Genomic DNA, 16,042 nt, shown 5'->3' with positions numbered 1-16,042 from the left:
ACAGGGTCAACGACGAATAGTTAGGAAAAGAAAAGAAACCCCCCTCCAAGTTGTAACAGGTAGAGTTTAGAGTGAAGTAGACAATGGAAGACTGAGAGATAACTCAGGCTGCCTGTCCACGCTGTACTACTCTGGTATTTATACACAAGGGCCAGACCCCTAACACTACTGGTAGTACATCTAACACCTAAGGCTGACTGATGCTCACAATATGCTATTGGCTATCTAAGAATACCTAGTGCATAAACCATTGCCCTGTCCTCATGTTAGATCAGTAGTTCTACAATGATGATCACCTGAACAACCATGTGTGTTCCTAGTACAAATAGAGAAATCTCATATGAATGTATGATAGCCCATTTGCCATGCTTCTGATAAGCTGAACACCTGACTAGTAATATGCCACTATACATGGTGCTATCCTTATCTAGATAGATATCTAATCAGATAAGATATAGATAATCTAGATGCTTTAAGATAAGATAGGTGCTATGAAATTCTGTGACAAGTTGGGAGTTCATTTCAATTTTCAATGTTGAGATTTGAGTGCCACTTGTGTGAGTGAAGTGCATCACAGATTCACCTTAAGAAGAAAATCAGCCATATGAGGAGACCAGGCTCTTTTACTATAGAAGATATATTCTACCTTTATCATTTCTTGGGAGTTGCATCATGTAATCTTAGAGCTATGCCCCAATCATAGACAGTTGAAATGGGCCAACACAATTGCCAGTTAGGCATCCAAAATAGATATTCAAACAAGCTGATTAAGGGCACCCCTGGCAAAGTGAAGACAACTTGCCATCCAAATGGTTGTTTACTTGGTGTTGACACAGAAGTAATGTCATGATGCTAAGTCTCTTTGATTCAATTTGGAGTGATGATCCAGTAACAAGTTGCGTAATCCGCTCGGACAAAAATCGTCACCTGAGCGATTCGAACACTCGCGGGCAAAGCCCAACCGCTGACAGCTATAAATAGCAGGCGATCCCGTTAACCACTCCGGCAAAGTGACCTATATGTTAGGGGATGATGGATGGCCAGAAAGTGAGCAGAGTTATAAACCGACAAAGACCCAATCATTGGATGACTTTCCGAGCCCAACTATTCTACAAGTACATCTCATCCCACCCTTCCTCATTCGTGGGTCTGATTGCTGCTGATGCTTCGACTTGGGGAGGGGGCTGCTCATCATGATGAATATTTATGACTGTGGTGGCAGATCCTGGAGTATCTTGATGAGTGGACGATGCTGCTTCGAGTTCTCTTACAACATCCCACATATCCTCATCTCCGTCAGAGTCGTGCGGCTGGAAGCTGCGACTTCGATCTACAGGATGGGTGGCCTGTATAGAAGCTGCTTGCGTACTGTCAGGAAGATCATTCATGAGATCGTCCCACAGGGCCTCATCTTCAGCCGTGTCAATCTGCATAGCTTGTGGCGGCTCTCTTGTCAAGTAGGTGCTACCAGAATTCGAAGGAGGATGAGCAACGGTGGCGCGCTGCTCCTCTTCACGTATAATAGCGTCGATGTCAAAGTCATCCAATGCGTCCGACGATGATGGTTCAGAGGCTGACGATGGAGGCTGAGAAGGTGCCCGCGAAGACGGCAGCTCCATGTTATCTGTAGTGTCCTTCGTATTGCCCGAGGGAGTTTGCTTCGCTTCTGCATCTTCCTCGTCTCCATCACTGCCGCCGGAGTCTGAATCTGACGGCATGTCTATCTTTCGCCCGTTGACGAGACCTTTAGACTCGTCCCTCCAAACGCTTAACGCGACCTGGGCGGTCTAAGCGCACCATAACAATCGTAGAACTTGCGAACATACATTCATTCGTTTGGAGTGACACAACTTCTCCACTCTCTGGACAGTGTCACGAAATGGCATTTTGGGATACATTTTATGTCCCCAAAATTGATAGACCTGCAGTAACCTATTCAAATCTGTGACCTGGTGAGACCGTAGCTTGTTTAAAATAACTTCTGTATAGCATAGATAATGCCCATACCTCGTGCCCTTTGCCCTTAGGCTTGAAGTTCTTTACCTGCTTCACAAGTGTCGGAAATCCATCAGGTCCAAGTAATCGAGCCTCATCAAGTTTGGGAAGCGGTTTTCGCTTCTCTTTTGCCCCTTTCTCTTCTTTAGACTCCCCATCGCCCAAGTTCCCTTGCGTTGAGCCGGAGACTCCATCGAGGGGCGTCCCCTCAGGAAACGCCTTTGCGTTCTTTGCGTCTTCTTGTCGTCGTAGAGCACCCAAATCGAGAGGAGCAGGGAGGTCTTCGAACGCTGCATCGTCCAAGCTGTCAAACATGGCATCAATTTCGGCTTTGTTAGAGGGAGGGAGGCCAGAATCCTCCGCGGTTTGCTGGTCGCCGGCATCGTCGGAATCAGAGTCAAGGAACAGAGACGATCGTGGTCGTTTGGAAGGCCGAGCCTGCAAGTTATCTGATGTAGGACTCTCGCGAGTGCTGACTGCCGAGCTGCGAGGAGGAGAATTGAGGACTGGCGCGTCCCAGATGTTTTCGAGGGCAACGGAGTCCATGGCAAGGTGCGATGTGCGACGCGCCCTGTCACGCACGCGTCGGAACGCGGGTGTCACGGCGTCACGTCGATTAATTGATGACATCGATCGTGTATTTCGTTGGGTCTCACTGGTCTCGTGCCCAGACGCTTCGACACGTCTGGGTACGAGACCAGGTCTCACCCGCCGCGGCGACTCTCACTGCTATTCACTGGACTACGTGCCATCCGAAATGAAAGACGACAGCAACATCCTTCAGCCAGACGTGGAAGCTGGAATAGCCTACTGGGCCAGTCAACCGCCCAGCTACGATGGCGTACTCGGTAAGTCTCCGCGAGTTCTATGTGGTGTATCGGACACTGTCATGACCAACGTAGGCGGCTTTGGCAACGGCGTATGTGCGTGCTCACCTATCCGCATTTATGCTCATGAAAGTCCCAGTCACTGCCTAGAATTGACGCTCTAGGATCGCGACAATTCCTACTCTATCTAATGCCCGAACTCAGCACTGTCTCATCTCCCATTCGTCCTCTGGCGTCACCTCACAGCATTCATGGGTATAGAACTAGGGCCTTAGATGTTGGTGCTGGTGTCGGGCGGGTTACAGCAGACGTTCTCTTGCACCTCGTTTCTGATGTGGTCCTTGTGGAACCGGTCGATAGCCTCGTCAATGAGGCATGGGCGCGCGGCAAAGCCAGTGAGACAGGAATTTTGGATGTCGATGCGCAAGCACGGTGGAAAGGCATTTTGGAGGAGAATAAGAGCGTCACTTTTGTCAAGGATACGCTTCAAGACGTCAACCCGTCTCGTCCTGTAAATCCCGCCAAATTGCTTGGTCGTGTAGGATATGTTCCTCCTACGGATGCCATGGAGTCTCTCTTCGACATCATATGGTGCCAGTGGTGCCTAGGGTCGCTAAGTGACTCCGACCTTATTGAATTTTTACGGCGCAGTCACTATGCCTTACGGAATCCCCAGAAGAGTCTGATAGTAGTGAAAGAAAATTGTTGTCCTGATACGGAAGACGGTCGTCCGAGTACGACATTCGACGAGACCGATTCAAGCTTGACAAGGTGGATATTTCTATTTGTCTTCCGATTGTTGTGCTTCAACTATTCATAATGGCAAAAATTACATTACAGATCTGATCTCGCATGGAAGAAAATATTCAGTGATGCTGGCTTACATTTAGTTTACGAGCGAGTCCAAAATGGCTTTCCGGCGGGGCTGTTTGTAGTCAAAATGTGAGTGGACGAGCATTCCTCCGTCGACCATTATTCTAACCTCAACCAGATACGCATTAAGGTGATACTGGATGGTTAAATGTATGCCAGCCGTCTCGCGCTCCATATCCGATTATTTATGGATAGGTGGCGAAAAGTATTTGTTGGAAGACCTTTTCTTGTGGCATGGGCGAAGATATATGGTAGATGATAGAAGAAGTGCATATCACGTAAATCACTAAAACCGAAAGCAAAACTAATGTATCCAAGTAAATCATTGTGCAAGTGCTATGATTCGTTAATAGTCTCGAACCAGTCTGCCAACTCTATTGGCAGAGTTCCTATCGCTTCTGCCCAATACCGCCTCGCTAAGGCTGGTTCTCCTTTTCTGCTCTCTGCTCTCGGTCCGTTCCCTAACATTCGGGAAATTGCTGCGAATGGAATTCTCCAATTGCGGCCAGATTTCATCCGATGTCGATCCACTGAGCGTAACGATCCTTGCATTTCCAGGATTTCCTAGGTAGTAGTCTAGAAGTGGGGACGTAGATGCATAGAACTTGTCAAGTCGACGGGCAAAGGTTTCCTGCACGAGGACGGTGTTACTTCGAACAACAGAACAATTGAATGAGCGATGCACGTACTGGATTGTCATCTGGTCGTTTCGTTAATGGTTCGCCGGTTTCGTCGTCATGACCAGCTACTTTTGGTGGGTTGTATGATAAATTGTACACCCTACCAGAAGGCAGGTGGACCCAACGATCCGATATTCGGCTCAAAATAACTTCATCGGGAACATTAAGATTTACAACCAAACTGAGAGGGCATCCCTGCTGTCTGCACACGAATAAAATCTCAGCTTGAAACACACTCCTGCGAGCAGTGAACGACGCACTGCAAATGTTCATCCAACAATTGCCCTTGGCCCACCGTCCGCGGAAACCCGTCCAGTATCCAATGCTTTCGCAATTTGTAGCGGCTTTAGCACATATAGCAAACGAGCGACAGATCCTCCATACCTTATTGTGTAGCATATCTAACTTGGTAGAAACAACCTTGAGCATGATGTCATCAGGTAAGAGTCCGCCTGTAGCCACTATTTCTTCAGCCATCCGGCCAACCTCGGTCCTGGCGTTGTCGGTAAAGTCAGAGACGTTCTCCAAGCTAAAGAGCGGCTCTGAACGTACCGCTCCGCAATATGTTGACGCAACAAATCACCGGTAGATAGGGATAGGACATCGTATTTCTTCACGAGCCTCGCCGTCAACGTGCCCTTGCCTGCCCCAGGTTTCCCAAACATGAGCATGCGTAAGAATCGGCCTTCATCGTGGTAAGGAACATCCTGGGTCACCGCCCCGCCACGAACGTTGTGCAAGGAAAATGGCAGAGCCTTATTTGCTGTCGCGGTTGATCGGAATCCCCGCCAGCATGTCCGAACGACTTTCGGCCGAAAGGAGGTGCTGAAAAGGGCCGAACTGAGAGACATGCCCAAGACAACAGTAGCAATCAGTATCCCAGGCAGCCGGTGCAAGAGGCACGCCTTCTGTCTGCGGTGCCGGTACAACGCGGTATGGACCCCCGGCCTTAAAGACGATATGAGCAGGGCGTTAAGTGGGGTGGTCCGATAGCCTGGTGGTATGTTTTCTTACCTGGTGGCTTGTCCTGTCCCAGTGATACTCTGCCGTGCACACTGCAGAGCACGAAAGCGACGAGCAGGCAGAAGGGGGCTGTCGTTGTCTAACCCTAATGGTCGAATCCTCACTAGGGCCGCCCCCCCATCCCCAAGCCGCAGCGCCGCGCGTTCCAGGCTGCAATCGCCAGTCACGCGCGATAATCACGCGATGCGCAACGCCCTCAACGCCGAACGGAGCATTCGAGTCATTGCTCAACTAGCTGTAACATTGAGTATGCGTGACAACGAACGGCCACAACAGTATGTACATCAGGCATGAGCGCTAGAGCGTTGGTGCCCTTTGGATGACCAGCCGATCAATTCTCTCATCTCTTTTACACCCACGACACCTCTCACATCATCGCGGCTTTGCTCTACAGAAATGCATATAGCTTCCGCAACGTGGTCTACGTGTATAGGAGGAATTGTCATAGCATTCGCCATTGAATCCAGTGAAGATGAAGATGCTAGGGCCTGTGAATATGATGTCACTGGAAGGGTTCGGGAAAGCGAGCGGAGTAACGCGGAGGGAGTGGGCAAGCCCTGCGGAACTTGCGAATGTAGCGTCGCAGATAGATCAAGCAATGCGGCGATAGGGGATGTGAGCGGTCGGAAATGAGGGTGGTAAATCAAACCTATTGCGAAGTTTAGCCAATCCACTGTCGACCGGTCTAACAACACTTACTGGGTCGGATGTACACTGGACGGTGCGCTGGATTTTGTGACATCATATACTCAATCTCAGTCTCCGCCTCGCGCTTCGTCTCGATGTACCGCGCTGGTATGAATGGTCGGAATATATCTTCCGCAGACACATACACAAATACCCTTGGCCTTTGTATATCTGTGCTCGGCGTAGACGATATAAACGCCTCACAGGTGCGAACAGCTACATCAGAATACGCGAAAGAATTATCAAGAGACGTCCTAAGGGTTTGGTGGCAATATGCGTACCGGCATCTCTGTTAAGTAGCTCATAACTACCAGGGTTGTCTAATTTATCCGCTAGCGGATTGCTTGACGGACCACCCCCTGCAATATTGGACACAAGTGTATCGAGAAGGGCGGGAAGGTTGCCCTCTTTTAATGCTGCTTTGTAGCGGGTGTCTTCGAATAAAGTCCCAATAGTATGTACGACGGCAGTGACGCTTGGGAGAATATGAGAGTATGTTTCTGGATTGAGAGCATTCCCAGCTTGCCAATTCACCTAGAACAGAAGCAATGAGACTAGACTTCGAACCCTAAGTAAGGAGCGAACAACACCTCGGACGTCCAAGCAGGAGAATGACCCTTCGGTGTCCGGAAAGGAGCCCCGGACTGGCTATGATACAATATCAGATACAGGGGGCTGAAGGGGGGGCATAAAAGGACCTGATGCTCGTCACTTGCATGCCTCTTGCTAAAGCCGCCTTGCAGACAGCAGAACCTAGCCGTGTCGATACGCGTGAGCTGAACCCAAATGTTTCGAAAATTCTGCTTCCTCACCAAGAAAACCGTTACCACCAATGACCAACAGTCTATTGAGATATGACATCGTACTGCAATTGTCGCGGTTGAGCTTGACGATCAGAGTCGCCTGAGAGCGCTCTCAGAGTAGCGCGGTCGCACTTAGGCTCACAGTGGTGACGTCAGCTCGGCGCTTTCGTGAGCGGCACAAGCTCTAATCATAGCTGAAGCTTGTGTTGCATTTACGAAATCGATGAAGATATCAAACTCATTCGGTGGCAAGTAATACATGCGACTCTAAATGTAAAACAGATGCTATTTTTGCCAATATACCCGCAGCAGGACTTCAACCGGATCAAGCTATTGCTGTGACTTCTCAATAGCCTCAACTACCCGCTGGGTGTCTGTCACGAAACCATAGCCCTAAGAGACGGTGTTCATTCACTCTCTCTGGGTAAAGAAAGGGTTTGCGTACGTTGACTGCGTTATATAATACATTCTCGAGACCACCTGCTGGTGACGTTGTAGCGATACCGTCTTTGAGTGTGATGCAGTCATAGCCTCGAAAGTACGCGTCCGCAAGCGTCCCCAGTACACACTGCATCGATCTCAATTCTAGAATCTCAGCAGAGGGAAACACTCACCTGGTCTGCATTCACCCCGGCGAAGAAGAGCGTGTTGATACCATTCTCCTTGAGATATAGATCTAGGGCAGACTGGTAGCCCCACAGTCCACTCATCCTGGAATTACATCAAAATAAGCTGCCAGTGATCACTGATTGCCAACAACTTACCTATTCTTATGTATCCACACATCAGTACCAGCTTTCTTTCCTTCTTCATACAAATGTTGCAGAGGCCCGTAAAGGTCCGAATTGAATTCGCCTCGCATGAGCATACGGCCAAACGAACCCGGAAGGTGAGAACCGAACCCTCCTCTACCATTCTTCATGAAGCCTCGTACGAGAGAAGGAGGAATCGTATGGAGCTCATGTCCGGTGAGCCCCCAATTCCTGTCCGCGGGTGTGATCAGTAGACTAACACCGACGCCTTAGTAAAGCCAGGCTTACACCCAGAGAATCTTGATTCCATGCGATCGCAAAGCAGGAACAGCTTTCATCAAAGGAAGAACACAGTCTAATCCAGTTGGGTGATCCCTTAGATCGGGATGCAGGAAAAAGCTAATGCGACATGGCGGAATAAATTCATGGTAGGGAAAAGATGTGACATCATCGAAACGTACTTCTGCATGTCAATAATCACGATCGCACTGGACTCTTTTGCGATCCTAACCGTTCGCTCACTGTCAACTGGTATTTCCAGCTGCGTGCTCGACTGGATTGGAGGCACCTGAAAGTCATCTCGGCTTTTTGCATCCGTAGGTAGGTGTGTTTGGCGCGTCAAGTCAACAAGCCCGGTGGGATATTCGACCCAGAATGAAGCAGCATTGCCATATTCCGTGGGGGTAGAGACGTGGGGACGAGACATTGCTACCTGCTAGATTGTGCAACAAATCAGCTTCAAGCCTACACGCAACAAAAAGCGTTAGAAAGCTTACAGAGAGGATGCTGGAGTCCGATGCAAGGTGGCTGGTTCAGAAAGTGAGATTGAGAGTAGCTGGTAACCTGATGATACGATGACAATGATATACCTTCCGATAAGATAACCAGGCAGAACAGTCAGTGCGCCTCGAGTGTGCCTGAAGCTTGAGCTTGAGATCTGAGAGCTTCGAGTGCGCACTGCCGTATACACACGGGCGTGGGTTCACAAGGCTTCGTAGGGATGTTGCGATATCGTGGACCAGCGGCATATATATGCCACATTAGAAATCTGTTGCACAAGTACACATTCACCAGTCATGGTCAAAGGCGCCTCAGCAAAAACTATCAATGCGCATATTATTGATAGAGCGACATATGGACAACTTCGATGTAGTCTCGTAACGCTTCGAGACTACCGGGTACGAGTCTGAGACTGTGTCGATGTGAATCCAGAGCAATCGCGGCACTTATCGAATGAGCCCATGTGAAACGAGCGATATCATCAATACAGTACATTTCATTTTGAGCGAACTTTGCCGAGCGCGAGCTGAATTCGTTCAAGCCATCGAGGACTGTCAACAGCAGCAGTTCTCCGAGTGCAAACTTTTGCATAGGCGCGTGGGCTAGCAGGAGATTTTAGACGTGTGCTCCTGAAAAGGAAAACACCTAGAAGACTCGAGTGAACAGCAAACGGGGATATTATAAGATAAATAATGTTTTGAGGTCCTAGTCCGCATACACAGCAGCATGCGCGAGCGAGGTCCGCCGCACGAGCAGTGGTGGTGACTTCGAGAGTCAGGATGGAGGGCCGCAGTGTCGGGAAATGCCGCACGCCAACCCGTTTTGGAAGGAGGCGCAGCGCAAGAGCGTGGGCACTGCCGCCCTGACTGAACGCTGACACTGCCGATGCAGAGCCTGCAGCGTTGATCGCTTTCATATTCCAAACCAATTCCAACCTTCGCGATCTTGAACCTTGTGCCTAAATAGTGAATTACTTGACAATGGGTGCGAGAGATTGATGCCTTTTCTGCATAACTCGTCACTCACTGCATCCTTCAGATACCCTAACAGAGAATCCATTTGCGTCCACGCATTCGCTTGACGCAAACCCATTCGAGGACCCGGTGTCCCGACATGGAACGCCTAAGTCAAGCTACCCGTCACCAGCCCATGCGGCACGATTGGAGGAGCTGAACCAGAGAGAAAGAGACCTGGAGCGGAGAGAGCAAGAGCTGAGCCAGAAAGCCGAGCATATCAGGAGGTTTGGCCGGAACAACTGGCCACCTTGTTAGTTTTCTCTCTCATATCCCCATTACTGACGAGCAGCTGATTATTGAAAAGTCTACCCGTTGATTTTCCATTCCATTCAGGACGAAATTCCCGAAGGGTCTCGACAAATGATCACGCGCATATACCAGCTATGGCTTGTTCTGCTGGGCACGTTAGTAATCAACGTAGTGGCCAACATTCTGGTCCTGACGGCGGGATCCTCGCATGGTGCGAGTGATGTCGGGTCAAGCATCGGGTAGGAGATGTCTTCAGCTACTATATTTTGATCCGCTCACTGTTTTACAGGTATCTGATAGTCATCCCACCCATCTCGTTTCTCGCATGGTACAGGTCAGTCTGTGTTTATTCTATGCATTTTCAATGTTACTAATGCAGTATGCACCAGACCTTTATATAATGGCTATATGAAGGCAAGTGGCGTGTAGTACACTCAGTGTGGGGTAACTAATATATTCCCCTCAGGAGCAATCGTTATATTATTGTGCGTGCAGTATGAAAGTGTATCTACTTCAATTTCTCATATACGCGCAGATTTATACTTCGTCTTCGGCGGGTTCCACCTCGCATATTCGCTCTACATGTAAGGATCTCTATTTATTTGCTCTGACATTCATCCTCACTTTGAGCTACAGGATCGTTGGTATCCCAAGGTGCGTATTGTTGCACAATTTAACCTGACCACCATTGAATGTGGTGATATTGCAGCACCGGCTCTGCGGGTTTTATCCAGACAATAGAGCAGTATATCGATGGCCATATCGTCGCAGGTGTTTTCGGTACCATTGCCACGGTAGGTTGGGTGTTGCAGGGTGGTGGAAATGCCATGTATTACCGGCAGGTGAGTAGATCAGCAAAGCATCAGGTCTTCCTCGCCGACATTCCATGCCGCTAGATCTGGTATCATCACAAGGCTGCTGGTCACTCAGTTGCAAAGGTACGGTGTGGATTATTTTCGCTAGAGACTCACTAAATCAACGATATTTAGGCAAAAAGCGAGCTAGCTACCCATGGGGCGAAGGCCTATTTTACGCGGGGATGAGAGATTCCGCGTACATGAACGATTGTGACTCGCTGTTCGATGATTTACGACCATTTGCTGGATGTTTACGAATCCTGTGGCTGCACTGTACGGTACATAATGTTATGTATGCGATTGGGAGATCAATACGTCCAATGACTCCATATCGATCAGTGAACTCTGTGAAGAGCGGCCAATTTTAAAGTTCAGCGTGGCGGGTTGGCCAATGGCGGCCACAGTGGGCTGTGGCATGCGCGATGGCCTATACATAATCAGTCGGAGTTTGATCTTCCACATGTAAAGAGCGCGTGCAGAATCAACACTTTCCTCCAACCCCCATCTAAGGTATGCTGCGTTCTTTCCTGAATTGCCTTGCCTTGCTTATGATGCTCGCGATCTTCAGGCTATTCGAAGAAAAAAACACATACACAAAAAAACCCTAAAAAATCAGTTGCCTTGTCGCCTCCTGTGTGCGTAGTTCGAAAATTCTAGCTTGATTTATCGCATCTCACCCTCCTGCTGAACAGTCGCAGAAAAGTCCACAAAGCAGTAACGACCCACTTTATCCCTATAAAACACCATGTCCGCTTCTGTTGTTCCCCCCCAGGATTCCATTGCTCAGGGCCTTGTTCCTGAGGCAGTCCCTCCCGTACCCGCTCCGGTCGCGGCGTACAACCCTCCCCCTCCTCAGCAGATGCCATCTCCTTCAGCCTCTCTTTATGTAGGAGAGCTTGACCCCACTGTAACTGAAGCTATGCTGTTTGAGATATTCAACATGATTGGTCCTGTCGCAAGGTGGGTTCAATTTTCTGGTGTTGTGGTTGTACTAATCAACTCATAGCATTCGTGTCTGTCGCGACGCTGTTACGCGTCGCTCGCTTGGATATGCTTATGTGAACTACTTGAACGCGGCTGACGGCGAGCGCGCCCTGGAGCAGTTGAACTACTCCTCGATTAAGGGTCGGGCTTGGTTAGTATCGTATGCTTCTTCGCCGAGACTTGATGATATTTATCGAAAATTCAATACCAGTCGTATCATGTGGTCTCAGCGCGATCCCGCATTGCGCAAGACTGGTCAGGGAAACATCTTTATCAAAAACCTGGATGAACAGATTGACAACAAGGTTCGTCCCATGGCAAACTAACTGACATTCCCTCACTATCTATACAGGCCCTGCATGATACCTTCGCCGCCTTCGGCAATGTCTTGTCATGTAAGGTGGCTACCGACGAGCATGGCCGCTCTAAGGGTTACGGATTCGTTCATTATGAGACCGCTGAGGCTGCCGAGACCGCTATCAAGGCTGTGAACGGTATGCTTTTGAACGACAAAAAAGTATATGTTGGCTATCACATCTCGCGCAAGGTTTGCACCCTCGTTTGTGCTGCATATATCTCAATTTATATTCTTTTTTGTAGGAGCGTCAATCGAAGCTTGAGGAGATGAAGGCTCAGTTCACCAACATTTACGTCAAGAATTTCGATCCTGAGGTCACCGAAGAGGAGTTTATGGCACTCTTCCAGCAATTCGGTAGTGTTACCTCGGCTGTCATTCAGCGTGACGACGAGGGCAGGAGCCGTGGCTTTGGTTTCGTAAACTTCGAGGTGCATGACGAAGCGCAGAAGGCTGTTGAGGGTCTTCACGATTTGGACTTCAAGGGCAAGAAGCTCTTCGTTTCTCGCGCACAAAAGAAGGCTGAACGTGAGCAGGAGCTGAGACAATCATACGAGCAGGCGAAAATGGAGAAGATGAGCAAATTCCAGGGTGTCAATCTATACATCAAAAACCTCGAGGACGATCTCGACGATGACCGTTTGCGTACGGAATTCGAGCCTTTCGGCAGCATCACCTCGGCCAAAGTGATGCGTGACGAGAAGGGTACGTCGAAAGGATTTGGTTTCGTCTGTTTTTCTTCGCCCGACGAGGCTACCAAGGCCGTCGCGGAGATGAACAACAAGATGATTGGTACCAAACCCTTGTATGTCTCGCTGGCTCAGCGTCGCGATGTTCGCAGACAGCAGCTGGAGAGCCAAATCGCGCAGCGCAACCAAATCCGTATGCAGCAGGCGGCTGCCAGCGGTCTTGCAGGTGGTTATATTAATGGTCCTATGTATTACCCCCCTGGCCCTGGTGGCTTCCCTCCTCAAGGTGGACGTGGCATGATGGGTTATGGGCAGCCAGGCATGATGCCTCCCCGTCCCCGATATGCGCCTAACGGTCAAGTGCCTGGTATGCCCTTACCGGGTCCTTACGGTCAAGCACCCCCTCCCCAGCCTTACCCTAGTATGCCTGGCTACCCTCGTGGCGCCCCTCGTGCTCCCCCCGCTGGCCGTGCACCGCCTCCCGCCGATGCAAACATTCCTGTCAATGGCGCTGCTCCACGGCCCGCCGGACCCCCGGCTGCTCCCGTCAACCGCCCCGCTGCTGGTACTCCCGCAGCTGCGAGTCGTCCACAAGGATACAAGTTGAACCCTCAAACTCGTAATGCCGGTGCTGCTGGTCAAGTGCCCTCTCCTGGTGGGGCTCCGGTGCCGGGTGCTGAAGCGCCGGGGATTTCGTCTGCACTATTGGCGAACGCATCACCTATGGAGCAGAAGCAGATGCTTGGTGAAGTAATTTATATGAAGATTGCCCCGTGCGTATCATATTCTGTATGGCTTGTGTGACTATTTACCAATCTATCATCAGTGCCCACCCTGACCTCGCTGGTAAGATCACTGGTATGCTGCTGGAGATGGATAATGCGGAATTGTTGCACCTGTTGGACGATCAGGAGTCGATGAACAACAAGGTCAACGAAGCACTGGTTGTATTACATGAGTTCTCGCAGAAGGAGGTAGTAGAGAGCAAGTAAGGCGGTGGTGCTGGTGGCCTTACCTGGTGTTGTGTCCGGTGTGTTGCATGCCCTCGATTTCTGCAATGTCGACTAGCCGCGCTGTTCCACTTGCTCTGTTTGCTTTACTTCATTCTCTGACAGGGTTGTGGATGTCATTCCTTTGCATGTACTTTATCTGAGGAATAGGAGAGCTGACTTGCTGCATGATTTTTGGTGTGATCGGGGATGCGTTTTGCATCTAGATGGGATGTATGACCTACATTTGAGGCGCGTGGTAACATCGCAAAATCTACTTTGGAAATCGGACTGTTTGGGGACTACAATACAGCGAACTGATACTAATAGACACAATTTACGGAAGCCTATCGTGTTCCTCCACCGCCCATGCCCATCATCTTGAACATGTCGGCCATACCGGGCATACCTCCACCTAGCCCACCCAGGCCGCCAAGGCCTCCCATACCGTTGCCCATTTGAGCCATCATTTCTATGAGATGATCAGTGAGGGACCTCGACGGAAAGGGTACCATATCGTACGCTGCATTTCCTCCATGTCAAACTGATCACCGCCCTGACCCTGCATCATAGCCTTCATCATTTCCTGCATGCCACCGCCGCTGCGCATCTGGCGCTGCATCTGTTGTAACATCCCTGGGGGCATCGCTCGCTGGAAGATTTTTGCGTGACTTTACGTCCGTATCGAGATCGACGGGCGAGCTCACCTGCATAGCTTGTATCTGCGCCGGAGTCGGCATACCATTAGCTCCTCGTCCTCGACCACCTGCCGCCGCCTGCATTTTCTGCATTGCCTGCAACCACCCCTTCTTGCCGCCCGCTTGTTTTGCCATGTTGGCCATCATCCGGTATTGACACAGCAGCTCTTCGACCTCTCGGACGCTGGTCCCGCTGCCTCGCGCGACACGCGTGACTCGCCAGGTGAGGCCAACTGGCTTTCCGTCCTTCCCGATTTCCATGAACGGGGTTCCGTCCGAGTTCAGCTCTGCGGCGGTCATGCTATCTGTGATGAAGATCATGCGCTTCATGCGCATCGAGCCTTCTTCGTCAGAGCCTTGCAGGAGCTCTTGGGGTAATCCTGGGATCATGGAAGCAATTTTTGATATCGGGCCCCTGCATATAAAAATGAGTTAATACGTAGAGTGGAAAATCGGGGAGACGGACATGTTCATCACGTTCTGAATCTGTTCCCGCCAATCTCGAATACTCAGTTTACCTTCTTCCAATTTCTTTGCCATCTCCTTTTGTTTGTCCGGGTTCTGAGTCGCAAGGTCATGCATATGCTCCATGAGCCCTTGGACGTCGCCCAAGCCTAGTAATTTTGAGATGAACGGCTGTGGGGAAAATTTGTCCAGGTCCTGTAAATGTTCACCGACACCAAGAAAGATGATCGGCGTTTTGGTAGCCGCGACACTAACGGACCATAATGGGTGGGTATCTCAGGCGACAGGCGATATACACTTACGCTGATATTGCCCCACCACCCTTCGCGTGGCCATCCATCTTAGTGACAATGATAGCACCAAAGTCTGCACTATCTTTGAATGCACGACTTTGCGCTTCGGCAGCCTGGCCTTACCATACGAGTAAGCCCCGAGATACGGGCATACGGCGTGATACTACTGACCGATGCTTGCGTCCAGTATGAGTACAGTCATGTTGGGTTTAACAGCTTCGCCGATCTGGACCATCTCTTCAAACAGCTCGGATTCTTGTTTGTGTCTCCCTGAGGTATCCACAATGATGACATCGAAGCGCTCCTTCTTGAACTTTGATACGCCCTGGGCAGCTATTGCAACGGGATCTGTCTCCGTATACGATCCAAAGTAGGCGACTTTCGCTTTCGTTGCCGATTGGCGTGTTTGGTCGAACGCGCCGGCACGAAAGGTATCTGCGCAGACGATGCAAGACTTGAAGCCGCGCTTCTGGTAGTACACAGCGAGCTTTGTGCATGTGGTCGTTTTTCCGTTTCCCTAGACGATCCCGTCGTAACGTTGATCCGGGCACGATGAAGACCCCGCGTACCTGAAGACCGACGGCCATGATCACGTTGGGCTGCCCCTTCTTGGGCTTGTATGGTTCGACGCCAGGATCGACCAGCTGCACCAGTTCATCGAAGATGGCCTAAGGAGAATGTCAAGTTACATTCCCCGGTGTGATAATTACGATCGCGGACCTTCTGGACTATGTTCTTCCTATTTGTCTCTTTCCCCTTGTCTGCACCACCCTCTAGCGACGCCTTGACCTTCGCTTTCACCTTCGCCCGCAGTGAGGCCACCAGTTTGACGTTGACGTCGGATTCAAGGAGCGCAGCGCATACTTCTTTGAGGAGCGCATCCAACACCTGTTCTCCCACATGAGAATAAGTGAGAAAATACCGCGCGCATGACCCACCTTCTCGTCGACGACCGGAGCCCTGTTTAGAGAGGACAGGGCAGCATTGAGCTTCCGGCCCAAGTCGGCTAAGACCATGGTGGTGGTGG

General features: G+C 50.2%; 8 protein-coding genes across 8 annotated transcripts; 3 read left to right on the top strand and 5 right to left on the bottom strand.

Moving 5' to 3' along the window:
• Positions 1-1,109: 1,109 nt before the first annotated feature.
• Positions 1,110-2,541, bottom strand: FIBRA_06806 (uncharacterized protein; the record flags this gene model as incomplete). The annotated part of the gene is made up of 3 exons (XM_012328515.1): positions 1,110-1,778; positions 1,827-1,949; positions 2,008-2,541. The coding sequence occupies 3 exons, from the start codon at positions 2,539-2,541 to the stop codon at positions 1,110-1,112; spliced, it is 1,326 nt and encodes a 441-aa protein (XP_012183905.1).
• A 211-nt stretch (positions 2,542-2,752) lies between these two features.
• On the top strand, positions 2,753-3,642 carry FIBRA_06805 (uncharacterized protein; the record flags this gene model as incomplete). Its single annotated transcript, XM_012328514.1, has 3 exons — positions 2,753-2,843; positions 2,898-2,914; positions 2,962-3,642. The coding sequence occupies 3 exons, from the start codon at positions 2,753-2,755 to the stop codon at positions 3,640-3,642; spliced, it is 789 nt and encodes a 262-aa protein (XP_012183904.1).
• A 399-nt stretch (positions 3,643-4,041) lies between these two features.
• FIBRA_06804 (uncharacterized protein) lies at positions 4,042-6,946 on the bottom strand (the record flags this gene model as incomplete). The annotated part of the gene is made up of 14 exons (XM_012328513.1): positions 4,042-4,326; positions 4,385-4,577; positions 4,636-4,700; positions 4,760-4,868; positions 4,928-5,323; positions 5,390-5,430; positions 5,483-5,629; positions 5,682-5,711; positions 5,770-6,047; positions 6,098-6,301; positions 6,367-6,619; positions 6,676-6,733; positions 6,784-6,838; positions 6,898-6,946. 14 exons carry the CDS (start codon positions 6,944-6,946, stop codon positions 4,042-4,044), a joined length of 2,163 nt encoding a protein of 720 aa, XP_012183903.1.
• Positions 6,947-7,218: 272 nt separating this feature from the next.
• Positions 7,219-8,346, bottom strand: FIBRA_06803 (uncharacterized protein; the record flags this gene model as incomplete). The annotated part of the gene is made up of 6 exons (XM_012328512.1): positions 7,219-7,281; positions 7,334-7,456; positions 7,503-7,599; positions 7,653-7,871; positions 7,929-8,103; positions 8,163-8,346. 6 exons carry the CDS (start codon positions 8,344-8,346, stop codon positions 7,219-7,221), a joined length of 861 nt encoding a protein of 286 aa, XP_012183902.1.
• An 800-nt stretch (positions 8,347-9,146) lies between these two features.
• Positions 9,147-10,728, top strand: FIBRA_06802 (uncharacterized protein; the record flags this gene model as incomplete). Its single annotated transcript, XM_012328511.1, has 11 exons — positions 9,147-9,159; positions 9,459-9,686; positions 9,741-9,924; positions 9,975-10,019; positions 10,075-10,108; positions 10,152-10,170; positions 10,221-10,269; positions 10,322-10,339; positions 10,395-10,527; positions 10,582-10,623; positions 10,675-10,728. The coding sequence occupies 11 exons, from the start codon at positions 9,147-9,149 to the stop codon at positions 10,726-10,728; spliced, it is 819 nt and encodes a 272-aa protein (XP_012183901.1).
• Positions 10,729-11,287: 559 nt separating this feature from the next.
• Positions 11,288-13,562, top strand: FIBRA_06801 (uncharacterized protein; the record flags this gene model as incomplete). The annotated part of the gene is made up of 6 exons (XM_012328510.1): positions 11,288-11,502; positions 11,549-11,677; positions 11,738-11,831; positions 11,879-12,073; positions 12,127-13,343; positions 13,397-13,562. The coding sequence occupies 6 exons, from the start codon at positions 11,288-11,290 to the stop codon at positions 13,560-13,562; spliced, it is 2,016 nt and encodes a 671-aa protein (XP_012183900.1).
• Positions 13,563-13,906: 344 nt separating this feature from the next.
• FIBRA_06800 (uncharacterized protein) lies at positions 13,907-14,647 on the bottom strand (the record flags this gene model as incomplete). Its single annotated transcript, XM_012328509.1, has 3 exons — positions 13,907-14,031; positions 14,082-14,211; positions 14,267-14,647. The coding sequence occupies 3 exons, from the start codon at positions 14,645-14,647 to the stop codon at positions 13,907-13,909; spliced, it is 636 nt and encodes a 211-aa protein (XP_012183899.1).
• Positions 14,648-14,689: 42 nt separating this feature from the next.
• On the bottom strand, positions 14,690-16,031 carry FIBRA_06799 (uncharacterized protein; the record flags this gene model as incomplete). Its single annotated transcript, XM_012328508.1, has 6 exons — positions 14,690-14,972; positions 15,025-15,133; positions 15,187-15,532; positions 15,585-15,683; positions 15,736-15,903; positions 15,954-16,031. 6 exons carry the CDS (start codon positions 16,029-16,031, stop codon positions 14,690-14,692), a joined length of 1,083 nt encoding a protein of 360 aa, XP_012183898.1.
• Between the last annotated feature and the right edge of the window lie 11 nt (positions 16,032-16,042).

The sequence above is a fragment of the Fibroporia radiculosa genome, assembly GCF_000313525.1.
Source record: "Fibroporia radiculosa TFFH 294 genomic supercontigs, scaffold8592, whole genome shotgun sequence".
Classification (NCBI taxonomy): domain Eukaryota; kingdom Fungi; phylum Basidiomycota; class Agaricomycetes; order Polyporales; family Fibroporiaceae; genus Fibroporia; species Fibroporia radiculosa.
The sequence above is the reverse complement of the archived record's forward strand: the minus strand, read 5'-3'. Positions and strand labels throughout refer to the sequence as shown.